At 48.8% G+C, this 27919-nt stretch overlaps 1 protein-coding gene across 1 annotated transcript in view; it reads right to left on the reverse strand.

The window, feature by feature from the left end:
- NDC1 (NDC1 transmembrane nucleoporin) overlaps positions 1 to 27919 on the reverse strand; it is a 245122-nt gene that overhangs the window by 34129 nt on the left and 183074 nt on the right. The window contains exon 15 of the mRNA XM_086952478.1: positions 16177 to 16240. Within this exon, the coding sequence (XP_086808604.1) occupies positions 16177 to 16240 (64 nt within the window). The remainder of the gene's footprint in view (positions 1 to 16176; positions 16241 to 27919) is intronic.

Raw genomic sequence — 27919 nt, forward strand, 5'->3', positions numbered from 1 at the left:
CAGCTGTTGCCTACGTGACATCCGTGAAGTGGACCAGGATCACTGCTGGCGCCTGAAGTACTATGGAAACCCCACTGCCACAGTAGTTCGGAAACGGATCCCTGCCACCGGAGTCTCCAACCAGCCTGAAGTGATCATCGCCTGCACCTGACCAGGGGGGCAGGCACCTGAGCCCGGATCACTGCTGCTGACGCCTGGGAAGCTCCTGCCGATGGAGCCCAAGACCCGCGTGGGTGGGGAGAGGATCTGCCTGCCTGCGTTCGCCTCCGCCTGCATCTGGCCGCCTGCATTCCCCACCTGCACCTGGGTTTGGGCTGCTTCATGCCACCGGAGGTGTCCGACCAGCCGGGGGTCTCCGTCACACGCACCGACTGGGGGGACCTGAACCCAGACCCGGACCACTGCTGTGAACGCCTGAGCCCACTGCCAGCGTGTGCCTGTCTCGGCGCGCCTGGATCTGCGGGTCTCGGCGATCTGGGGTGGCTGTATCCTCGGTCGTGCCCCCCCCCCCCCCACCCCAATCACCACCACGGAAACCAACGGAGCGGGGGCATGCGGAAGGGAGTTGAAGCGGCCCGACCCAGCATGGATGATAGCTGGTTGCCGCACTCCCAAGAGATTACTGAAAACGGAGCAATCGACTTCTAGAGGCATAGGAGTCCTGGCGGTCTGGAGGGCTGAAAGGGGCTTAGGTCGCTGGCTGTTGCACCGGGAGCCCTACAGACCTCGCGGAGGTCACGGGAGGCTGTGGACGCGAGAGCTAAGTACCGTTTAGGCGAGGACTAGAGAAAAGGTATTTGTTTATGTGATTATGCCGACATACATTTTCAAAACCCCATTCTTTAAAATGGCGGGGGTCCAAGTTTTAAAAACTAAGGCAATAAATCACCTCCTGTGGCCACGAGGCTCCTCAAGATAAGACTCCCTCAAGCATGAAAGTGAAACTACCCTCCCGGCACACAAGGCAACCACAATAAACAGAGGACTAATGTTTCCTCCCCCTCTACGTGGCGGCCATTTTGTCCAGTCTCTCTCTTTCTCTCGGGCCGCCATCTTGGACTAGTCATTGTCGCTGGGCTATTAACTAATTCACTACATAAGCGGACACTAAGAATTCACCACTTTAGACTAAGCCCAACTACTGTACTCTGACACACACCTATCTGTGTCGTGTAACCGACTGTTTACATGTGTATTCTGCTGTTTATTTTTATATTTTTTACATTTTATCTATAGATTTATATTTTATCAGAACTATTCCTTCAATTGTACTCTGCACTACTCTACACAATTCTGCAACCTGCTCCCTTTTCTCACTTTTATCTCCTGTAATTCACCGACTGCTACCTCATATAGTTTAGGTTTATATTATATTTTATCAAAACCACTCCTCCAAGTATACTCTGCACCACTTTGCACAATGCTGCAACCTGCACCCATTTATCACTTTTTTCTCATGTAATTTTGCACATATATAACTCATAAGTGCCAGCCTATTTTTGCAGTACTCTACCTCTACTTGTATCTTGCACATTACTACTTACAATTAGTCTGTATATTTAAACACTCGTGTGATTAAGTGCCTGCATTTAGTGCAACATTATACCTCTATCTGTATTTTGTACATTTTCCTTTCTGTAAACTTGCCATATCTCACTTTTCTACACTGTCAATGTACCGAGCGCTACCTCAAATTGTTCTGGCGAATAACTAGTATTAATATTGCTCAGGCAGCTTTTTGCAGTGACACCGGTACTCGGTTTCAGTACATCAGCAATATTATTTCTTTATGTGGGCACTGTACATATATGTAAGCCGCACCTATTTCAGGTCTATTTCATATCTACTCTCGATATGCACCGTTTGACACCATTTATATTTTTATATTTTTGTATATTTCGTTACATTGTGTAAGCTGTACCGTCTGCTACCTCATATTCCTCATTCATTAGTGTACACTGTTTATTTTTGGTTTGCACAGATCGCTACCTCTTTATTAGGGCTCGCCTGCTGTGCAAATGTGCACAGCTGGCGAAGCTCTACAGGGGCTTAAACAGCGTTTAACCAAGCACGATTCCACTGGCGATTTCTTGTAGTGCATGTGCTTTTTAGGTCATTGCGCAAGCGCAAGCCCTAAAAAGCGCGTGCACAATGCCACCAGCCGCCTGCCTGCCTGCCTCGAATTACCACATCAAAGGCAGCTTCTCAGCGTGCGCTCATCCCCTAATTATTCACGGCCGGCTGGCCGTACTTTCAGTTTCACGGCCGCCGGCCATGTCTCCTTTTATGCATCTACTTTCAGCAACAAGTAAGTCGCTTTTGAATTTAGGCGCTTTGTTAAAAGATTGCACAAAGGTTCCACACAGCGTCATTGATGTAATGTGCATATTTTTACAGATCCCTCGGTTCCTTGGTTAATTGACAAGCTGGGTTAGTGCAAGCAGCATGTAACACTTACTGCGAGCCATATAGGTAAAGACATGCATTTGTCTATCAATATGCATGGGGTATACGCTGAGAGTACGTGGTTTTAACCAGGATGTAAGGTCGCACTACACACACATAAGCACACAATGTCCTGCTGGGAGCACTAGTTGCACTTTGGTGGCATGTAAAGTTTAGGTCCTACATGCATGTTCAAATGATTTTAAAGCTGGTGAGGCCGAGATATAAACTAATATTCAAAGCACAGATCCCCTAATTATTCACGGCCGGCTGGCCGTACTTTCAGTTTCACGGCCGCCGGCCGTGTCTCCTTTAATGCATCTACTTTGGTTTGCATTTCTCTTCTCGTGTTTCCCTTTGCTCCCCCTTTTCATCTGTAGATAACCTGCACACTTTTTTTTTACCTTATTTTGCGATTAATTATATGTTAATCCAAACTTTTTTACAATCGGTGCAACCCTTTCTATGGCCACGGCGTCTACACGCCAGTTCTGGCTTTTCATTTTTGATGGCAGCAGCGGAAATACTGAAGGGAAAAGATAACGGGATTACCAGCTGTTCCTTAAGGTATGAGAAAGCAACAAGGGGAGGGCACCGGGGCATTGACATTATCACGGTTGAACGCCTTTACTGAGAAGGCTTTTATTTATTTACTTGCAGCTTGGGTCAATATCGACGAGTTTTAATTTTCGCTACACTGAAACACCACCTTGTAACATTCAGCAACAAGTAAGTCGCTTTTGAATTTAGGCGCTTTGTTAAAAGATTGCACAAAGGTTCCACACAGCGTCATTGATGTAATGTGCATATTTTTACAGATCCCTCGGTTCCTTGGTTAATCGACAAGCTGGGTTAGTGCAAGCAGCATGTAATACTTACTGCGAGCCATAGAGGTAAAGACATGCATTTGTCTATCAATATGCATGGGGTATATGCTGAGAGTACGTGGTTTTAACCAGGATGTAAGGCCGCACTACACACACATAAGCACACGATGTCCTGCTGGGAGCACTAAATGCACTTTGGTGGCATGTAAAGTTTAGGTCCTACATGCATGTTCAAACAATTTTAAAGCTGGTGAGGCCGTGATATAAACTAATATTCAAAGCACAGAATGCAATATATGAAACAGCACTGTATGCACAGGTGGAGAAATGAAAAGGTGATTCAATAGTTTTAAGGATACAAAGAATATAGATACATATCAGCATTATGTTCATGTTTTGCTTTTTAACAGAAATCCCCTGATGAAGGTGCGAGGCACCGAAATGCATTGGGAAGATATGAGAATATGAGAAGACCTTTTCTATGTTGTTTTCGGATCGTATTTGAAACTGAAGCACGTGACTTGTGCAATTTATATGATTTGTAAATTGAAGCACGTATTTTGTATTCTATAAATTGAACACATTTCTGTTTTTTGAATGAAGCATTGAATTAAGCAACTGGTTTTTGCAAATTGTTTTATTTCATGATACATGGTCAATTGGCATGACCTTTAAGTAAGAGTATGGAATGACTAATTTTTGACACCATTTGATGATGAAGAATTGAATGAACAGTGTAATTAATGTGATAGAAGGATAAAAAATTGAGCATTTGGTTTAAAGTTTATTGCACCTGACAGGGCAAGGTGAACAATGCATCCCAGCACTAAACACATCTGTGTTTAGAAACCTTTGCTCCCCCTCCCACGGAGCCTTGTCTTGATTGTCTTGATTATTTTGAATATTCTGTTACTCACTAGTGGCATTCGTGCACCACATAATTTATTGTCGGCATTGTGCTTTACTCAGATTGTTACCTCTATATGTTGGCTATTTTTGTTACTCACTAGTGTCACCTATGTAACCTACTGTCTGCATTGTTCTTTACACATGTGTCGCACTATCATCTACCCTCCCACACCCACCTCTACCGCCACACCCACCTACACATATTCCGCCATCCCAGCATGGAGCCCATCGGCAAGCACACATATAAAATCAACTACCCATCCGCACTCACCAAAAAAGCAGCTAAACGCTTTAAACACAATTTCCTGAGGTCCCACCCTGAAACCCCCTTTGTCGACACCTACTTCTCACCGGTCAATGGATCCCTGAACATCGATATCATCTTCCACACCTCTCGCAGAGCTCAATGGAGAAAAACGTTCCTCGCCTTACTCACTGTCTCCACCACCAGGAAATCCGCTCATGGCTTAACTCTCTCCATCACACCATCCCAACTCTTCCTAGGCAGAACCACCATTACTATCTACAATAACGGGATTGTCCTAATTCAATCCACAGACAGGAACCTGGAACTACTAGACAACCTGTTCCCCACTTTCAAAGAGAACCTCTCCAACCATCGGACCTCCACTCACATCCCCTCCAGTAATATCCCCCCAGACTTCATAGCCCCCACCGACAACTCTTCTTACCTAGCTCAGCACCAGAACGATATTCACCTCACCCCCCACCACACCAGTCATTCACCCACCTGCTGCAACCACCCCACTCTCCGCAATCACAGACATAAATAACCTTCCATCATACACCAGCCGTCCCCTCACTCCCATCCCGGTGGACTCTCACTCATAATACCCCCACCCCTCCGCTCTCCCCTGACATCATAGACCCCGCCCAAAGCCCCTCTAACCTAGTTCAGCACCAGATCGACACACATAGCGACAAATCCCACACTCTGTCCCCCCCCTCTCTCAGCCCCCACTTCCACACGCTAACTAACCATGCAGAGCACACCACATCTACTATCTTAACTCCCCCTCCCCTCGACAGGACCATTTCCTACCCCAGCCCCCCCCCCCCCACTCTCAGCCCTCATTACGCTTCAGGCTCCCCCCTCACCACCATCATACACTCCACTTCCACCCCTCTCTCTCCGCCTGCCACGAATTCCCGCCTCTACACCTCCAACCTCCTCCGCACCTCATCCACTCCCATCGACCCCTTACCCTCTCTCCTCCCTAACACCAATCCGTACGTCGACAACACAGAGCCCTGAATGAACACCAACCCTCCCCCCCCATCCGCACGCCAAGCCCCAGGTCAGCCACCCAACCACAACCATGACCATGACTTCCACCCCCAGCACTAACACTCACCCCATGCTAGACAAGATTATGTCCTACAACTCAAAGAAGAAATTCACACCATTAAGGAAGACATGCACACCATCAAAGAGCTGCTCACCACACCCCCTAGACCCGCCTCACTCACCACCCCCCCCCCCCTCTCAACTTGCTCCCCTCCAGTCCCGATGACGCTCCTAAGCCATGTCCCTCACACCGGACCGCGACCCATGCCCACAATCGCAACAAGCACACCCGCCGCACTCACTGGACCGCGATCCCCGCCCACAATCGCAACAACCGCCCCCTTCGTACATGCAACCCTCTCTCGGACCTCGACACTCTCTCCCTCCTCCGCTCCAGCTCCCCTAAACCTCACAACCGCCTCGCACCCCATCCCCACAATACACTCAAATCCCCGTAGATCCTCCACGCTTAACAACAGAACATCCGTCCCGACTAACCTTAGAAAAGTCCCCCTCTCTCTAGTACCCTCTTCCTCTCCCGACACACCCCGTCTCAAATGCACTCTCCTAAACTGCAGATCGGCTTCTAAACACTCCTCCGCCATCGCTGATCTTATCCTAAGATTGGACCTTGACCTAATCATCCTGACTGAAACCTGGCTAACCGAATCCTCTACACCTGTAATGGACATTCTGGTCCCCCCCAACTACCACATCATTAGGCTTGACAGGTCTGGCAAGATAGGTGGCGGAATCGCATGTATATACAGGAACAGCCTCTCTGTTCTGAAAGTCTCCGTGCCGTCTCTACCCTCTCCAACTTCCTACGAATACATCTGCCTCGATATCATCAGTGAGGGCAAACCGATATGCTCTCTCCATGGCATTTACCACCCTCCCAGAGACCACCTCATCTTCGCCCAACAAATGATGGACTTGATTTCAACCAACGCAGGATGACAGCTCACCCAAATATACCTGGGTGACTTCAACCTCCATTGGAACGATCTTAATGATGCGGTGGTAAATAGTCTTAAAAGCTTCCTCAGCGCCCTGGACCTCACACAATTATGCAACAGCCCGACCCACGAGAAAGGCTCTATCCTCGACCTTATCATCGCCAAAGAGGGCGCTACTCAACTTGAATCTATTCAACCCTGTGACTGGTCAGACCATCATATGGTCACATTCCACATCAATGAAAAAGTCAAACTCAATTCGGTTCAACCCTCCAGACCTAAAGTCTGGAAAAGAGACCTGAAAAAACTCAACCCATTCTTCATACCCCCGAACAGTCTCGACCTCCTACTCCCGCCTACGGGCGTTACAGATGTCCAATCCCTGACTGACCACTATCTTAACGCAGTGACCTCAATAATTAATGAGGCTGCTCCCATGCAGCTAAAAAGAGTCTCCGCTAAAATCTCCAACCCTTGGTACGACGGGAGTCTCAATGAAGATAGACGAGCCATGAGATTGGCAGAGCGCACATGGAGGACAGCTCCCTCTGCACTACACCTGAAAACCCTAAAGAAAAAGAGAAAAGCCTACTTCAGGAAAATAAAGCGCTCAAAAGCAAACTTCTTCAGCCTTCAGCTTGATCAAGCAAAAAATCGCCCTAGAAAACTGTTTGAGTTAATCAGAACACAAGCCAAGGAACAACCCCAACCTCTCAGTACTTTGCACAAAGTACCCTCCTGTGAAGACTTGGCCACTTTCTTTACCCAAAAAATTGACAACATAAAGAATGATCTCCGTGCTGACGCAAAACTCTACAACACACTCAACTGCATAACACCCACCGAACCTAAAAACAATGCAACATGGTCAACCTTTGAAACCTACTCCGAAGAAGAAATAGGCAAACTGCTCAGCACCTTGAAACCTTCCAATCACCTCACGGACCCCCTCCCTGCTAACGCTGTCAAAGATTTCACCCCACTGCTCCTTTCTCTCCCCTGACTAAAATCATCACCAGCTCGCTCCAAGAAGGAACCATCCCTGACTCCCTCAAAGTGGGACAAGTCACACCTTTGCTAAAGAAACCTACTGCCGACCCATCCGACCTAAACAACTACGTCCCATCACCAATATTCCCACTCTCACCAAATTATTGGAAAAATGCGCTCAACTACAACTGACCAAACATATCGATATGTTTGATCTCCTCAACCCGCACCAATCAGGCTTCCGAGCAGGACACAGCACTGAAACTGCTAATACTCACATAATTGACGACGCCCTCCAAATCCTAGATCAAGGTGACACCTGCCTCCTCATCCTGCTTGATCTCTCTTCAGCATTCAACACTGTCAAACATGGGGAGGAGCTTCGCCGGCGATCAAGATGGCCGCGTGAGCTCGGAGCTCCGAAGACCTCCCGATCCTCCGCAATAATCCTGATGCCTATCCTGTCCCACAACTGTGGGAATCGACTGCTAAGTGGGTCCTGATGCGGCGCCCGCTTTCGGATTGAAAATCGGACATTCCTGGACCTCGTTAGCTCGACGGACCTCGGAGGCTCCAACCGTGTCATTGGCGACTGTCGAGGTGTACAGCGGTGCTTCCACATGGGCACTTCTTTGTCTGCGCTTGGTCCCTCCGATGCGTGACTCTGGTATCTGAACGCCCTGCCACTCGGCCGGAGTACCGGACCCTGGTGACATCATCGTGTGCGTGGCGCACCTTCCACTGGGTTTCTTTGTCCCTGCTGATCACCTGGTCTGGGTGTGCCAACATGGCGGGCAGAGGGGACCCGGACAAAGGCAAGTCCCAACGGGTCAACAGAAAACCGTCCCAGTCCCAGTCTACCATTCCAGAGCGATTCTCCCAGTCGAAAGGCTCGCCGGTACTGGCGGGCCGTGCTAAAGACCCGACTAGGGATCGATCACCGGATGACTCTGAGATAACGCTTAGGGACGTTATGGGAGCGATCACGGGAGTACAATCGGAAATGCACACTCTCCGAGAGGAATTGTCCAGCAAGGTCGACTCCCTGAAGATTGAGTTGAACCTCATTAGGACTGACCTCGGGAAAACCAACGACCGGGTCAAATCGTTGGACCTCAAGACGACTAGTCTGATCACTGATGTGTCTGATATCCAGACGGAGGTGCGCGACCTGAAATTGGCGACCGGAATGCTGGCGCGCCGGCTGGACGATTTCGAAGGCCGTGCTCGGCGCCAGAACGTCCGCATTACTGGGGTACCGGAGAAGGCCGAGGAGGACTCGGCGGAACTTTTCGTGGAGGACCTGGTGCTTAAGAACTTGGTGCCCGGGGGCTTGAGTAAGTTCTTCTCGGTGGAACGGGCTCACAGGATACCGGGGGGACCGCCGAAGTCGGGCGCCTTCCCTCGCCCTATCATCGCACGGCTCTTTAACTATAGGGACAGAGACGCTATCCTGCAGGCATCGAGGACCGCGGGCCCTCTACGTTTCCAGAACTCTGAAGTAAACTTCTTTCCGGACTTTACTCAGGCCGTGCAGAAAAAACGTCAGAGCTTTGCCGGGGTGAAACGGCGGCTGAGAGAAATGGGCCTGCGGTACTCCATGCTCTACCCTGCCAAGCTTCGCATCGAACGTGACCACCGGACTTTGTTTTTCGACTTTCCAGATGAGGTGGGACACTGGCTGGACACCCTGCCCCAGGAGCGACACGAACCGACTGACCGGACGGGGGAGGCCACCGGGGGCGCGGAAGCGCAGGAATGATGGTACATCGTTTGACTTTCTGCGAGCTGAGTGACCGTATGGGACTTCAACTTCCGAAACTGCTGCTATTGGTTTTGACTCTTTCTGTTACTAATATGGAGGATGACGGGGGGCGATAGGATGTCTCCTTTCTCCTCTGTGGACTTCTTGTAGATTAGTTAAGGGGCGACAGGCACACTGCTAGTTGGGGTGGATTATAGTCTAATGCAGGGGTGCAGGGTGGGGGGTAGTTGGGGTGTGTTTTTTCAACTTCTTTTCCTGACTTCTTCTTGGTTCTGGCTGAGGGTTCATTGGACTGCTATGTTGCTGTGGTGGGCACCATTGCGGGTGGTGGGGAGGGGGCGGAGCGTCCTTGACGATGGGGGGTAGATCTCTAAACTTACTGAGCTGGAATGTCAACGGGTTGGGGGACCGCATTAAGAGGGGTGTTGTTTTGCAGATGCTTAAACGTTGTTCGCCTGATGTAGTTTTCCTACAGGAGACCCACCTCGTGGGACACACTTGCAAAGCCCTGAGCAGACGTGGTTTCAAAATGGTGGCACACTCTGGGTTCTCCTCGGGATCGCGAGGGGTGGGCATCATGGTGCGCATGTCCCTCCCGTTGGAGGTGGAGTCTGTGATTGCGGATGAGAGAGGCAGATATGTGGCTGTGGTGGGCAAGTGGGAGGGCCGCACACTAGTTTTGGTTTCAGTTTACATTCCCCCGGGGCTACAGGAAACTACTTTCAGGGACCTAGCTGCCGCCATTTTGGGTCTCCCCGATGGCCTGTTGCTGGTGGGTGGGGACTTCAACTCCGTCGTTTCCGGAACCCTGGACCGCTTCCCATCCAGAGACCTGCGTCCTTCCCAGTCCTGGCTGCCTGATTTTCTGGGTTCCATGGGGATGGTTGATTGCTGGCGGTTGATGCACCCCTCCCAGAGACAGTACACGTTTCTCTCCGGCGCCCATGGTAGCCTGTCTAGGATAGACTACATCCTCACCCCGGCCGCCCAGGCGCAGTCCGTATCCACCGCGCGTCTCCTGGCTAGGGGCATCTCGAACCATTCTCCAGTTTGGGTTTCCTTCGACTTCCAGATCCCCGCGTCATCGCGAGTGGCTCCCATTAACCCTTGGTACTTTCGCGACCCGAAGACCAGGTCGCTCCTGACCAAAGCAATGGATCGGTACTTTGCCGAGAATACCGGCTCAGTTGACTCAGCCGTCTCCCTCTGGGAGGCTTTCAAAACCGTGCTGCGCGGCGAGGCCTTCTCCTCGATTGCGGAGGCCCGCCGTCGACGGGATGAGGACGTGGTTCAACTGGAATCCGACCTTGCTGAGCTGAACTCCCAATTGGAGCTGGATCCATCCCCCGAACTGCTTCACGCTCTCTCCCTTAAACAGTCTGAGCTCCGGGCGACTGCCACTGATGCGGCGAAAGCCCTGAGTAGGGAGCAACAAGGCAGGATATATGACGCGGGAGACAAGGCTGGCAAGCTCTTGGCGTGGCTGGATAGAAGAGAACTCGCGTCTCGGGTGGTCCCGGAGTTGGTGTGTGCGGATGGCCGATCCTTAACGGACCCGGCGGCAATAGTTGGATCCTTCGCGGATTACTTTGAGGAGGTTTACGCCTCGGTGGACCCCCTTCCGGAGTCCGCGTCGGCCTCCTTTTTGGAAGACATTGAGCTTCCCTGCCTCTCGGATCTTGAGCGAGATGACATGGATCGGGCACTGACGGCGGACGAGGTGGCCTTGGCTATTAAGTCCTTATGCTCTGGCAAAGCGCCGGGGCCCAACGGCATCCCGGTTGAGCTTTACAAACTTAGGGCAGACTCGCTTGCCGTGCCTTTGTTGAACATGTTCCTTGAGGCCCGTGAGGTGGGAGAACTCCCCCCCGATCAGCGGTTGGCAACCATTGTGGTGATACACAAGGAGGGGAAGCCGCGCGATCTTTGCCGGTCTTACCGACCCATTTCCCTTTTGAACGCCGAACCTAAGATTCTGGCCAAGATACTGGCTAACCGGTTGGTGGGCGTGATCTCGGACTTGGTCCACCCGGACCAGTCCGGCTTCATACCGCACCGGAACACGGCGCTCAATCTGAGGCGGCTTCACGCGGTAATGGCACGTGTACACCTGCTTCGTGAGCCTGCTGTCCTTGCCTCTCTCGACGCCACTATGGCCTTCGACTCGTTGGAGTGGAACTACCTGTGGGCAGTTTTGGCCAAGTTGGGGTTTGGACCCGCTTTCATCGGCTGGGTCCGACTATTGTATTCCGCACCACTGGCCAATGTAGCGGTTAATGGTCGGTTGTCGGCCTCTTTCGCGCTGCACAGAGGCACTAGACAAGGTTGTCCGCTTTCCCCGCTCCTATTCGCCCTGGCACTTGAGCCATTGGCGGCTTGGATCAGAACGCACCCTGATATCTCTGGCATAACGTGGTCCCCGGGGTTTGAAGACCGGGTGTCGCTCTATGCTGACGACATCCTTCTATACCTCACTTCCCCCTGTCACTCGCTCATAGTGGCCTTCGATCTCTTGGGGACCTTCGGGGCCCACTCGGGCCTAGTAATCAACTGGGCTAAGTCCTCGTTGTATGTACTGTCTGGAGATACGCCGCGCCTCCCCAGGGGGTGCTCTATACAGGTAGCCCAGCAGGGATTTCGGTATCTGGGCATCTATGTGTCACGGGACTCCCGAGCCCGTTATTCGCACAACCTCCTTCCACCATTGGAGCGGCTGCGCCGGGACGTCGAGGGCTGGAGAAAGTTGCCGATCTCCCTTATGGGTAGAGCCGCCCTCTTTAAAATGATGGCGTTGCCTCGCTTCCTGTATGCCCTGCAGAACACCCAGGATCCCGTGCCAGCGAAATACTTTGCGCAAGTCGAATCCCTGCAGCGAGCGCTGCTGTGGGACGGTAGGCCACGGATCTCGCTGGCCAAGCTGACTATACCGAGTTATGATGGGGGCATTGCCCTGCCTGACGTGCGGCGCTACTACTGGGCGTCCCAATTGCGGCAGTCAACCACGGCCTCTATGGCCCGGCGATCAGCCCAGGCTACGCTATGGATCGGTGGCTCGTGGGAGATGGGAACTACTACAGAGCGTTGTACTCCGGGTCTCTTGATCGGAAGCTTACGGGTCCCACTAAGACTATGGTTCACATCTGGCGTGCAGTCACTAAAACTTTGGGATGGCAAAATAGAGTTACCATGGCCACCCCGCTGTTTGATTCGGACATATTGGGGAAGTTATGGCATACAAAGGGCTTCGACAGGTGGGACACCATTGGGATATCCAGGGTTGGGGACATGGTGGCCAGGGGAAGGGTCAAGTCGTTCGAGGTGTTGCAATCAGAGTTCCAACTGGCGGCAACGGAATATTTCCGACACGCTCAGCTTAGTCATGCCCTTTCCCCCTACATGTCGGGGGGGGGAAGCGATCCCCGAATCATCTCCCCTGGAGGATCGGGTGTTGGACGGCCATATGCCGGACAGCGCTATTTCCCTAACTTATAAAAAGCTTATTAATGTGCGAGTTGACTTGTTGGTGCGATTGAGAGAGCTCTGGGTGCATGACGGCATAGAGGTGGATGATGAGGAGTGGCAATCGGCGATTTCTTCTCCTAGGGAGGTGGCTATATCAGCGCGTCTCCGCCTGGTGCAGCTGAAGATATTGCATAGGGTGTATGTCACTGGCCCCAGACTAATGCATATGGGGCTGTCTACGGATGGCATGTGCCGACGGGGATGTGGTATGCTTGGGACCTTCCTACACATCATATGGGAATGTCCTGGTGTGACCCGATATTGGACACGTGTGCATGACGTGATGGAAGAAGTGACTGGTGTGACCCTGCCGGCTGAGGCCCGGAGGTGCCTCCTCAACATCTGGGGCCCGACCGATTATAGTGTAGCGCAGACCCGATGGGTCACCTTGGGTAACATGGTGGCCAAAAGGGATATCGCCCAGAAATGGGGTGCGCCTGCTCCCCCCTCGCTCAGCCTATGGGAATCCAATATGGATTGGTGTATGCTACGTGAGAAGACGGTGTATGTGGCCAGGGGCAAGCCTAGAATGTGGATGTCTGTGTGGAGTGCCTGGAACTCTTATAGAGGTGACATTTGCGACTCCCCCGTGGAACTCTATTCCGAAGCTCAGCCTTCCCCGTAGTACCCCCTACCCGTGGTCCTACCTTACATATCCTGCAGTGCTACCTCCCACGTGACTCACTGTTGACATTCTTATTGTGTGCTACCTTGGGTGTGGAGCCCCCGACCTCCTCCCGCTACAACAGCCCGCTGTCTCTGTATTGTCCTCAGCCTACCTTTCTTTCTCTTCTGTTGTCTTTCGTGCCTCCTGCACACCTCTTTCTTTTGGCCTTTTAGGCCTCTCTACCTTATGGTTTATTTAATTCTGAGTTCGACATTATTTAAAAATTAAACCTGATTGCTTCTGCTCATGGTATTGTGCACGTCCTTTCCTGCTGACTCAATGCTGCCTGGCCTCCGGGATGTATGGCTGAATAGCGGTGTACTTTTTCTACAAATAAAGGTTTTCCAAAAAAAACACAAAAAAAAAAAACACTGTCAAACATGAGAAGTTACTCGATCTTTTGAGCACAAGAATGGGTATTTCTGGGACTGTTCTCAAGTGGTTCACCTCCTTTTTACACAACAGGTCGCAGAAATTCAAGAGTAACAACCTGATGTCCTCTCCAATACCTGTTTCGTTAGGAGTCCCCCAAGGATCTTCCCTATCACCAACCTTGTTCAACCTAGTTATGGAACCTCTCCCCACCGTGCTTCAAGCATCCAATGTACTTTTTCACATGTACGCAGATGACACCCAACTATATCTCAAATTACAATACCCCAATGACATTTTACTACTGAACTCAACGATCAGAAGCACCCAATCCTGGCTTGCTGATAATCATCTCAAACTCAATGCTCTGAAAACAGAATTCCTGCTGATCACACCTCCCGCGAAGATCCCCACCACGCAAACATGGCTTAAACAGTTAACTGCACTCGATGTCCAACCCATCATAGTGGACTCAGCGAAATCTTTAGGCATAACCCTCGACTCCAACCTTAACATGCAGCATCATATCAGCAAGGCTACTAAGGGAGCGAACTTCCAAATCAATACACTGAGGAAACTTAAACCCTTCCTACCAGCCAAAGACTTCCAAACTGCAGTACAAGCTCTAGTAATCCCGAGAATTGAATACGGCAGCACCGCCCTCTGCTGTCTCCCGTTAACCAGCACTGCACCCCTAAGAGCCTCTCTAAACGCTGCAGCCAGACTCATCACTGGATCAAAAAAACACTCGTACATCACCCCTGATCTGAAAACACTGGACTGGCTGCCTTTTGAAGCCAGAATACATTTGAAAATCGCCTGCATGACACACAAGGCTCTACATCTGAGCTCTCCCGGATACCTCTCCCAGAAGCTGTCAATCTCTGGCGGCTCTAGGAACACTAGAGGCACAAACAATCTTCTGCTAAAACCTCGAAGATTCCGGAAGGTAAAAACCTATAAACGCTCTTTCTCAGGAATGGCACCCAGGATCTGGAACTCACTCCCTCCTGAAACCAGACTCATCTCCTCCTTCACACTTTTTAAGAAAGAAGTAAAAGCTATTTTTATGGCCAGATACACTTGACATATAAGCGTGGATCTGGAAAGACCCTACACCGACCTGTATTACTTTGTTCGAACGTCATGACTATGTATTTCACCTGTATTATTGTCACTACTGGCTATCTATGCACACACTTAACTCTCTGTTCGAACTCTATGACTATGTATTGCACCTGTATTATTGACGCTATTGACTATCTATGCACACACCTAACTGTTATATTTGTATTATTGATGTGCTGTATTACTTGCTCCCTCACGTACCTACCCTTACCACTTATCTGTAACCCCACTCTCTTGCTGGCATTCCCGGCTCTGTAAAGCGCTCTGATATATGCTAAAATCTTGTTCGCGCTATATAAAACTTTCAAAATAAATAAGTAAAATAAACTAGTGCTGGATATAGCTAGTTTGGGTGTAAGCTTTGAATTAGCATAACCAAAGCCTCCGGTCCGGACATAGAATGACAAATTTCCCAGCTATCTAACGGAAAATTTCAATTCTATTAAGGACTTGGAGGCGAGGCTTATACCAGCCAGGGATTCTGGAATAGAATAGCTCGCCCGTGACTAGTAAGTAACGCATATGGTATCAAACTTCTCATAATAATTAACCTACACTGATGCCATTGTGAGATTTATTATACAATGCACTCAGAGGGCATCTTAGAGAGGACCCCTGAAAACCAACCAGCCTCTGGTGGGTTCTCTGACTGGTAAAACACCAGCCTGCCACCGCAAGACAGGTTTCTGGACCCCTGGGGGTTTGCTGATCTAAACATCGCATTACTCTCCTAACACTGCTTTCTACCCCCCCATAAAAATACATCACTGAACAAGAAGCAGTTCAGAGACAGGGCAAGCTTCAAGTTTGCTACCGTTTTGTGAGAGAAAAAAAACAGATAAACTATTCAAGAGAACTGCTTTCATTTTCTCTGAAGGGTTTTACATTATACATCACTACAGTTTGGGGAAATCATTAAGCAAGAAATTGCCTGGAAGAGGCGTTGGTGATTGGTAGGCTAGCTTTTGAGAGCATCAAAATGTAACAGTTACTAAAATGGGTAGACACAGATCTCATGTGGAAGTTGGTTCCCCACTGTCCTCTTGTTTGAATATGTGGATTTCATTATAAATAGTAAAAACGGACAGTGGGTGCCTGGATGGCAGATCCCAAGATATGAAAGTACCAACATTATTCCAAAACTCTCACACTGGGATTCTCCTTAATAGAAAACAAACGCTTTAAAAGGGTAAGCAATGAAATAAGGGGAAGGCATGAAGACAGGTACGCAAATACTTCCGATTTCTACAATGAGACTTATTTTTACTGTAAAGTGCACTAACCTTCTAAGGCCCATATGTGGGTTTGTGCATCGGAAAACAAATCTTGGCTGGAGGCTTCTGGATGCTAAGAGGCAAACAAAAAAGGACATTCATGATCTAGGTGTACAAGTGTACACTTCACAAATCAAACACTAATAACATCTCATCAATTGAGCTATGATTTGGACTGCTGTCTTCGAAAACAAAGCTCACACTAAATGTTTTTTGACTACATACTATGCCTCTGCAGACTGGAAGGTAATGCAACACTGCCCATATTCAATAGGACTAATGCATTTCTTTTCATCATGTTGAGGTCATCCACTGTGGAGGTACAAATAATGTTTTGGGACTCTACACAAACCCCTACATTAATACATTGACAGCTCAGTAAGTGCATGCACACTCCTTGCTGAACGCCATGGAGAAGGCCACTGCCTAACAAAATGCAGCCTCATAAATGATTTCTAGTAAACAGTACACCCAATGGCTGTGGCAGGAGTTTGGTAATAAATGTTGCCTACGACTTAAAATGAAGCATCTCTTTTTGATAAAGAACACTATTAAGCAACCTTAATACTGTATTGCCTTTGGTAGGATTAAATTCTAGCTTTCTGCAAATCGAACACTGACCTACACATTATGGACATCTTTGCATCAGGGACTCAGCAGTCATGAAATTAATAGTACCAGAGGAACTACACACAAGAACATTGGCTCATGCCTCTTCAAGCAAATATGTTGCAGGTAACTGCTTCATCACCAAATACACCAAGGACTGTTTGTTGTAGATGTTATCCTGTGGAAGACTGCATTTATATCTACCTGCTTATCAGCATTGTAAGTGCAATCATATGGGTCCCACCAAAACTAGTGTATCTATGTGCTTCGAAAAGTGCTATTACTTAATAGATTACATGCATTCAATCAGACAGGAAAGAAAACCATGGTTACTGTGGCATCCAACACGGCATAGATAAACTGTAGTCTCAAAAAAGGCTCAAGGACATATTGTGTTGTCTATAAAGAGCCGAAAGCAGAAGAGGGTGGCGCATGGGCATTCAAAAGTAGGATAGAGCCTGCGCCATGAAGGAAGCTGTAGTTAGCTAGTCTTCCATAGGGGAAATGCCAGAAACCTCATTAACACACTGAAAGGCATAGTTGTACACTACTGACTGATGCAGTCCATTGACCCTCCATGTTCATGTAGTGAATGTGTGCATCCTTGATCTCGAGAGAATACATTCTTTTGATTGCAACACACACATCTCCAGTGAAATTACTATGTAGCTGAAGCTCTTGAAAAATCTACGAGTCTCGAAATTTTGAATGCACTGGGTCTTTGAATACTAGATTTTCAGAACTATGCATAAATAAATAGACATACCCTAATTTGTGGATTATGCAGCATCCTAAAATTGTGGCATCAATACAGCTCTACAGGACTAAGGACAGCTCTGTCTAAAAATGTCAATTAAATCTCTTCTTCACTTAAAGTCAAATAGTTCATTGAAAAAGAACTTGACCTTGAATTTGGAAGTGGTTGAAAAAGGCCACATACAGGTCTGCCTTATAGGAAAATCACGGACTATATAAAGGACTCCCATGTATCCGTACAGTCTACCTGGCACCATTGTAGACGAGCCTGCTGCTGGGTGCCAATAGTGACTGCTGAGCTTGTCACTAATTGGAAGTGCAGACCTCGTCTGCTGAATACTAAACGGCAGTCACAGTGATATATCCAGCCCTGCTGGTGGCTCTGAGGTACTTGGACACGTTTGTTTCTTGATCTGCTGTGGGGGAGGGGAGGGGTGCAACTACTTGCTTCCATAACTTACTCTTAAACAAGGACTGCCCGATACAGGGGGGGAAGCTTTGGAATAAGATAGGGAGCATAGATAAATTGCAATCTAAACTGCAGTTTGAACCATGTAATACGCCTAAGCGGCAGGAGGTGGATAGGAACGCATCGGAATCTGGCTATGAGGCAGGTGATTATTGCTGAGCCGAAACTGAAACACATACTGTCAGCAATGCAACGCAGTCTGACCAAAATTGATGGTAAAATCGACGCACTAACATTTCGTATGGACAGAATGTCGGAACACCTTGAAAAGCACACGGTATGATGCTGTAGAAAAGAGGGTCTCCGATGCAGAGGATGTGGTGTCAAACTCGCTCACCCAGGTCAAAGCAGACAAGATCCTTCAAGAGGTGCAAAGACAGACAGAGGATTTGGAGGCGTGGTCCAGGTGCAACAACATCAGACTGCTTGGTATTGCTGAGTCCAACAATATTCCAAATATGGAACAATTCGTAGAGCATCTTTTAGTCGCCCTCTTTGGCAGGGACACTTTTTCAACGGTGTTCATTGTAGAGGGGGTCCACAGATCCTTAGCCCCAGACCAGTCCTGGGGTCCCCTCCAAGACCAATCATAGCCAAACTCCTTAATTTTCAGGGATCAGGATGCAGCCCTTCGCAAGGCCAGGGAGCTTCATGAGTTACAGTACGAAGGCATGACCATCTCATTATACTGAGACTTTACACAACAAGTCCAGGACCCTCGTCGACAATTTCTGCCCATAAAGAAGAAGTTGGGGGACCTGAACTTAGACTACAACATGATGTACCCCGCTAAGTAAATCACGTAAGAGTGAAACGCACTCTGCAGGGGCCACAGGAGGAATGGATTTGGACAACAATGATCAATAATCCAGTTAAGCACACTGTTTACGAGTTGCTACGACTCCCCTTTTAGTTCTAATAGACATAACTTCTCTGTTGTTTGTAAATGGGCTGTCTACCCTGCTCTCTATAGCTGTTTGACTAGGTAACAATGTGAGCAAAGCTGCTACAGACTGGGATCTGTCCAGCACTTGTCATTATGAAGATGTTTTAGATTTAGCTTGCCAATGACAATACACGTTTGCAGGTTTCTCGATGTTGACGGTAGTGTCACAGTACTAGAAAATACGGTCCCTTATCGTATTCCGCCTACTTAATCGCAGATTATGGTCTGTTCTTCCACTATTTTGGTGCCTTTTTTACTCCTCAGTGCTTATGTTACTGTGTTAAAACGTTAAGGCTGGAGCATATCTTTTCGCACTACATGATGGGTGCCAGCAGTAAGGAGCAATAGCCACCGGTAACATCCGCCCTGTGTGTTACTCACCTCAGAGCAAGGTTCTTGGGTTTCTTTGTGGGATATTCTCCACCCACCCACCTCTTTTTTCCTGTTTTGTGATGACATTAATCAGGGTAAAGTTCTATCATTGGTGGGTGGGTAATGTATCACCTATGCCAAGTTGGGGTATGCATGGCATAGGTGGGGAGTATTGTTTTGATGTTTACTTTGCAGTGTACAAATGGCATAGACAAAGATTTGACTTGGTCGACGTTGCATAGGGAGTGGTGGGTGACACTGATGAGATGGCATACTAAATGGAAGCTAAAACAATAGCTCATGACTCGTTAGGGAATATTCGGTTCCTGACCTGGAACGTTAGGGGCCTAAATGACTTTAGGAAGTTTTGCAAAGTTATCGCATATCCTAAGCGACATGCAGTGGCTGTAGCACTTATTCAAGAAACACACTTACCCCCCCCCAATAGTAACATGTTAACACATAAGCACCTGCAGGGCCACTTCTATGCAGCAGGATTCACTACACGCTCCATGGGAGTCCTTACATGGGTGAACCCAAAGAGTGGTATCAGTTTGGAAGGATTAGAAATCTATCCTAATGGTGTGGCTCACTGGTTAGAGGCGGCAGACCCAGAAGCAGAGAACGGCCCGGGACCAGGGTTCAATTCCCGACGTGGCAGGGTCGTGGACCAGGGTCAGCAGACTCGATAAGTCTCGCCTCGGTGCCTACTCTAACCAGGGATCACACTCGGCAACTCTGGGCATTAGCTTGCCTCATCTCTACAACGGCCCAACACATTCGCCGGGGATGCCTGGTTTCACCTTGGAGATACCCAGCAGGAACCATCTCACAAGGATAGCCAGGACGGGTTCCCCAGCGGTCTACAGCGCCACGATGCCTCAGGGCAGCAGTGTGCTTTACAAGACACATTACATTACAGTTAGACCCGGGACCCCGGGCTGGCCAAGGCTCACGCCACAGTCAGTCAGAGACCACCATGTCTAAGGTCAGGGCAAGGGAGTTACACACCAAGATAACCCCTGCTCACCCTCTAGGTAACGTGACGCGAGCAGCCAGACTAATCTCGGAGGCGATGTGGAAAGTGTTTGCGCGCGCACCCAGCAACAACACCCAAGGCCCACCACAAAGGAAACTCCACACAAGGTTATATAAAAAAATAGCCTTTGTATTATAGCAAAAACACATTAGATAACACACAAACTTTACAATGTGCCAGCAGGCACGGGCAGAATTTACAAGAGATTATGTACAGGACAGGGCCACATGGACCACTGTCAGGGGGAGACACTTTTTGGAAATAATACTTGTAGGTATAACACTTTGCACATAAACATATAATGACTGTAGCACTAAAATAGTAAATGCAGCACATAACCAGTAATCACTGGTAAAGAGTAAATACCTCCTACGCAACCCTAAACACTGTAGGAAAATCACGCAGGGAACTAGGACCGTATCATCAGGACCTATGGAAGGAAAACCATCACCTAAGCAGGTCACATTTAGCAAAGGTAATAAAACAAACAATCCTCTAAGCAGGTCACTTTTAGCAAAGGGGATAAAACACCTAAGCAAGTCACTTTTAGCAAAGGTAATGGGACATCAACAATCCTCTAAGCAGGTCACTTTTAGCAAAGGGGATAAAACATAGAACATATTGCACATGAGGCATTAAAACACATTCAGAGGTGCTGGTAGAACATTTGCGCAGGAATCAAAATAAGCAAGTAACTCACAATGCGCAGGGTGCATGTAGCACAACACTAGAATTGTCCCTCAGGCGACTGGCCTCGCAAGGGCTGAAATGCCCTGAGTCCAAATTGTCAGGGAAGGCTGCGCAGGCAGCCAAGAACACAAGCCTAAACGTAGCAACTGTCCACTAAGTGCTGGACAGTTGTAAAGCACAGATGGCCAACGTTGGAGCCGCGTGGGCTCAAGAACAAGGGTGAGGGCAAGTACCACGTGGGAGCCTCGGGGCTCGAAAACGGGAATGCCCTGAGCCTCTCGGGCTCGACGAACAGATTGCCCCCAGGTGCCTCAGGGCTCCAATCTCAAATGCGGGCTTTGTTGGCGTCCCTCACGGGGGACTCAGGATCAATACAACTGCCCCCAAGAGCCTCAACCGGCTCTTCACTCTGACGGGGAGGGGCGGGCACCGGCAATGTGCCCCGACGCCCTCCTCGTCGATTCTGCACTCTGAGCCCGTCTCGCTGGCGGGACGGCTCCTCCTCTGCCGGGGCTCTCCCTTCGTTCAGGAGCCTCGGGACGGCCAAGGTAGGCTGCTTCCTGCTTCTCCGCTCCTCTGATGACGCGGCGGGAGGCTCGGTCGGCTGGGCCAATCCCAGCGCGGCCTGGCGGTGACGTCGGCGGCTGCTTCCACTCGGCCCGGTACTGCGGCGGTGATCACGGGGCAATGCTGGGTGGGCATCGGCTTTTAAATAATCAAATAAAACGGGGCAATGCCGGGTGGGCACCGGCTTCCAATTAAAATATAAAGCGAGGTGGGCACTCGCTCGGCCGGGCAAAGCGCTCCCACGCGCTAGAGGACAAAGAGAAGCGCTCTCAGCGCTATAAGCAAAAATAAAGCGCTCGGAGCGCTAGCAGGTAAATAAGCACTCCCAAGCGCTATGGGCATGAAATAAAGCGCTCTCCAGCGCCAAGTAAAAGTAAAGTGCCCCAGCGCTAAAGAGAGCACAAAGTCCAGCAAAGTTCTTCAGGGACGCAGGGGGGCAAGGCTGGGCCCAGAGCCAGCTCACTGGGTCTCCAGGCAGGGAGACACTCCAAGTGGCGGTCCTCCTGGCCCCAGCAACAGCAGCAGCCCCCTCTGGCAGGATCCAAAAGCAGACCAACTTGTATGGGGACACAGCCCCTTCTTATACTGTAAATTCCTTTGTCTGTAGGTGCAGGGTGGGGGAGAAACCAGTCGCAGCTGGTTTTGGAATACCCTTGATAGCTCAACCACCCATTTCATTCACTGGCAGGGCTAGGGTCAGTCGCACCACAGGGGGTGGAGACAGCATTGTGTGGGGAAAGTCCAGCCCCATCAGGGACCAGGTGCACTCCTCCCCAGCCATCAACATGCTAATCTCACACTCACCACCGGGCAGATCCATCCAGCCTTCCTGGAGCTAGGCTCACCAGCCAGCTCCAGCCAATCACACTCCAGGCATATTTTACATTAATATGCCAAGTCCTAGAAGTGGCATTTCTACACAAGACATACTCATGCCACATACATCATTGCGAAGCATTCATTCTCACGAGCTCGCACATACCAAACTCGAGTCTGCACTCCCCACGCATTAGGAACTACCAGGGACACACACATTCCCCATGCATCCCTATGGGAGAGCAGGCCAGCCTAACTACATGCACGCACTTTACTCTGGGAGACAGAGAAGAAGTGCGCAGAGACCAGAAAATAATTAACACAGATCACAGATTAAAAGCAAAAAGATTAGGGGTGAACCTGCCAGAAGGGCCAAGTCCAACAATTACATTACAAGATACGAGGTTACCCGATGCCATGGGCAAGGCAAAAATGGGCACTTAATCAACATTTATGACCCAAACATGATAACCCACACTTTTATCATTCAGTGCCTGCGCGACTGATGACACTATTGGATATACCACAGATAGGGTGTCCTGTAGTCCGGTCCCTCGCTCATTCCCGGACCACTCGCCGGTGTTGCTGGGTATCAGCATTCCCTCTAAAAAAAAAACGCTCCTTTTACACGGAGGCTCCCCCCATATTTCTTCTTAGACCCATCTTTAAAGCCTAACTGGCCACATCTATAGAAGACTTTTTTGCTACAATCGTCAGCTTGGTTGACCATTTCTTTATGGTTTGGGAAACATTTCAAGTATTTATCAGAGGAGTTACTATTTCTAAACATGCCGGTGTACTCCACTCGTTAAGGAGTAGATCGACATTACTCGAGGGGCGTTTGGCTCAGATGGAGCTGCTTCTGCTGAAAGAAAGAGACGCACAGATTTTAGAAGAGAAAAATAAAACTCTAGAATATCATGAAATCGCAGACAGCGAGGTGAAGCACATGGGCAAGTATGCCACAGCCAGGGTGTATGGTGAGGGTGAGCGACCTGGCTCAGTTCTCGCTACTCTGCAGAGGCGCAGCAGAGCATCTAGCTCGATAACAGATGTGGAACGAGGATGGGGATCTGCTGCGTAACCCTCTGGAGATCGCAGACAGATTCTGCAGATATTATGCAGAGCTTTACAGCTCCAAAATTATCTCAAACAGAACTGCTACGCATGACTACCTGGAGCACATACAAATGCATGGCTCACTAACACCCATAGAAAGAACCTCATGGATCCCACTGAAATCTGCACAGCTCTCCATTCTATGCGAGACGGTAGTGCCCCTGGCCAAGATAGGCTCACAGTGTCCTACTATAAAGCATATCAAGACTTGCTCATACCACATTTAGTTACCATATTTGAAGAAATGGTAGAGGATGGAGTAATGCCCCCCCCTCTAGGAGAGAGGCGAGGATTGTGACCTTACTGAAACTCCCAAATTAATGCTCGTCCTAAAGGCCTCCGACACTGCTAAACGTGGACACCTAACTATTTGCCAAAGTTTAAGCAAACAGACTCGCACCACTGGTCCCATATTTGGTGAGCCCGGAGCATGCAGGGCGAATATTGACCTATAATTTCAGAACTTTATTTGGTGCCACCCAACATACAAATCCAGAAGTCAAGGCCAACGCTTTCTTCCCATTCGCGGAGAAGGCTTTTGATGAGGTTGAATGGGAGTTTGTGAAAGCAGTGCTACTCTGGGTTGGGGTAGGAGATGTGTTTCTTAAATTGGTCACACTCTAATATAACTCGCCGGTTTCTTGAGTCAAGGTCAGTGATGCGGTCATGTCTCGCATTGCGGTCTCAGGTGGAAAGAGGAAGGGTTGCCCACTCTCTCCCCTATTGAACGCCATTATGGCTGAGGCGTTGGAGTGCGCCCTTACGGAGTACCATGGGCATAGGGGTATTAGTTTCCCTACATATAATCTCATCCTGTCTGCATATGCGGGATGACATGCTATTATGCATACGTGAGCCAGGCAATAATTTACCTCCAGTACTTAATGAGGTCATTCGATTTGGGGCCACGTCAGGGCTCAAAGTTCACTGGGCCAAATTCGTTATTTTTCCTCTTACCTCCTCTATGTCTCAGATGACATTAGATTTTCAATTGAAATAGACCACCAATCCTGTCCGCTATTTAGGTATACAAGTTCACACAAACCAGGACTTAGTGCTCAGGGAGAACTATGGGGAAGCATTCTCCAGTCTTGAAGAGGTGATCCGTCGTTGGATTGGACTCCCATTGTCACTAATAGGCAGCATTTCTCTTATGAAAATGGCTGTCCTTCCTAGATTTCGGTTTTAATTTTTAAACATACAATAATTCACCTGAAACATATGTTCAAGTGGGTCCGCACTAAGCTAATTAAACTTGCCTGAGCAGGTAAGCAGCCTAGAGTTAAATTGAGCACCTTCACATTAACGTACTCCATGGAAGGTCTCAATGCTACAGATCTAGAATTATATTGTAGAGCAGTACAGTGCACCCACGCATATGATTGGATTCACAGCCCACAAAATCTCCTGCATTTACAGATCAAGCGAGTTGCAGCAGACCTGCTTACTCTTTCGCAAAGGCTATTTATACCTACCAATAGGAGAATTGGTACACTGGACTCCATTAATTCCACTGTTCACACATGGCAGGAGTTATTAAACAGGCAAGCGGGAGCACTTAAGTACTCTCCCCTGACATCTATGGAGTGGTGCCACTGGCCCACAGTATGCAAGGACAGAGAAGCCATACAAGCTATGGTGAAGCTGGGCATTGACAAGATAGGTGTGCATAGGAGCGAATCACCAGAGGAGATTACTCAGGAAGCTCAAAACTTTCCTTTCACAAACTGACTTCAAGCAGGTAGTCCACACGCTGGTTTCACCAAGGTTAGACTATGGCAGTGCTACGCTTTATGGCCTCCCTAAATATACCTTGCCCCACTTAGGGTTGCACTGAACGCTGCGGCCAGATGGACCAAGGGCACAAAAAGAAATGCGTAATTTCCCCAGTCCTAAAAACCTCTAAATTGGCTGACTTTTGAAGCAAGAATACAGCTGAAGATTGCCTGCCTGTCTCACAAAGCTCTCCATTGCTAAAATCCCAAGTATCTTGTCCAAAAGTTAAAATTATCTGGAAGTGGTAGACCCTCAAGAAGTGCTAACTCCTACCTCCTAAAACAACAGATGTTTCACAAAAAGAGAACTTGTCAAAGAGCTTTCTGCGGCTCTGCCCTGAGGATCTGGAACTCTCTCTGCTGAAGTTCGCAGACTCACCTCCACGGTTGCTTTCAAATTAGAAGTAAAAAGACTTCTTGTGAGCAAGTTCTTACCTTGATTGGGTTAGGAACATCTGCTATAAGTTACTGGACTTATACCTTCATGTCTTGTACTGACTTGCTATATTTTCTTATTTAATCTTTTCTTCCCCTCCCAGATCTGCTATTTAACCACTGTGATGCTTTGATGCACTTATGCGACCAGAAGACCAGCGGCAGCAACGGAGCCGAAATCCGCTGAGCAAATTGTACATTTAAACCGGATTTCGGCCCCTGTAAACCCCGGGACCTGATGTGCAAAATGTATAAAATGGGGCTGGCAGTTAATTAGCCAGATGCCAGCCGAATTCGCCCCCAAAATGACCGGACAGTGCAATCCCTGCTGAGCTTCTGGGGCAATCTGCACCTGACTGCGCGGCCAACGCCTGGGAATATCATCGGGGCTCCAGCTATCCCGACGTCGGAGACGCCCTGAGCAACACCGAAACTGACCGGACACAACGAGGCGGGCAGGGCATGGCGAGTGCGTGTAATCTTTCACCTTCGGAGTTCCTGTAACAGGGCTTTGCTGTGTTGCTCACCCTCCACTGTATGTGCTCCTCTGGAAAAGTGCTCATCCTGTTAATTCCTGCCGGACGTCATCCTGTTTACCTCAGCGTCTGCACGTTCAAAGCCAGGTTAGTTTCTCTTTCGTAATCTGGACTATAATACTCCCTCATTTCCGAACATAGTGACGGGGATCTCCGGGCAAAGTAAGGAGAACAACTCCCCCAGCAGTAATGATTCAAAAACTCCCCCAGCAGTAATGATTCAAATGGATGTGGGACTGTGCTGAATGGTTTGATCTGCTCCTCCGACGCGGTCTCTAGCCACCTCACTGTAGGGCTGTTTACATCTCCCACCGCCGGCAACGTGTGTGACTGCTGATGTGCTTCACAGTTCTTCCTTGTCGCGCTGCTATGGCTCGTTCCTCCCCTCCTTTCCCACAAATTCTCTCAACCTCGTTGTTTGTTTACTGTACCTTACTACGCAATTGTAACTGATGTAACTTGTAACACAAAGTTCCTCTGGTTTAGCACTCAGATACCTCAGGGTCTAGCCAGTGCTATATAATCCTTTTTAGATGTACATTGTATTGCAACGATCCTCTGGTTAAGGGCTCGGCTATTTCCAGGTCAAGCCAGTGCTATATAAACTTCTTAAATCAAATACATTAAAAACTGGTTTTCCTGAACACTGAGACCTGAGCAACATGGCTGATGACCGGTGGAGCTGCTAGACAGCTAATGAGGAGATTGGCCCTGGTTTTCCTCTTGACTGACACCTACCCAGCCGGACATCGGACACAGTTCCTCCTAGTCTCCCCGTTATTACTCCTTCCTCCCCCTCCCTCCTACGACTTCTTGCAACATTGTTTATGTGTACTGTACCTTACTATACTCTTGTTAACTGATGTAACTTCTAACGCAACAAGCCTAAATATAAAGCCCTTTGATACCATCTTGGGTCAAGTTTGCGCTATAAATAAAATAAAAAATAAAAAATTGTAACTATTTTATGGATTTATATGTGACGCGTGTACATACCTGATCATCTGTAATTGTGAAGAGCTCCGATAGCCCTTGGGATCATGTTCGCGCTATATAAAACTTTATAAATAAATAAAAAAAGGTGACTTATTTACAGATGGTGGGATGTGCGGGTGGGCAGATGCTGCGGCGGCGGGACTGGATACCACTCCACTTACACAATACCACTATTATAGAGTACAGCATGCTTTACACGCGTTACTTGAAGACTCGCAGAAAACCCCAGAAGTACTATCCCTGACTTTTGGGCTGCGCCTTCCCTTCCAAAAATATTTCTATAGGAGAGTGGGGTCTGCAATCCTATGGTCACCCCCGATTTTTGCTTTTTGCTTCACTGGTTTACGAATTTCCATGGCTGTGGGCCTGCTAATCAGACCCACAGCCTAGCTGTCTCTCTCTAAATTGACAACCATGTACCATAGGTGCATATCTAATTGGATACTGAGTCACCTTATCAGTCCCTGTACAGTGTACCTTAGGTACCCAGGGCATAGGTGCACTCAGGGCCTACCAGGAGCTGCAGCATGTATTATGCCACCCGTGGCTGGCCATCCCAATCTGACACAACTGGGCAGATCAATCAGCTGGGGCAAGGTGGTGTAATCACCCTTTGCTTTAGATATA

This window comes from Lissotriton vulgaris, chromosome 1_1 (genome assembly GCF_964263255.1).
Source record: "Lissotriton vulgaris chromosome 1_1, aLisVul1.2, whole genome shotgun sequence".
Taxonomy (NCBI): Eukaryota; Metazoa; Chordata; class Amphibia; order Caudata; family Salamandridae; genus Lissotriton; species Lissotriton vulgaris.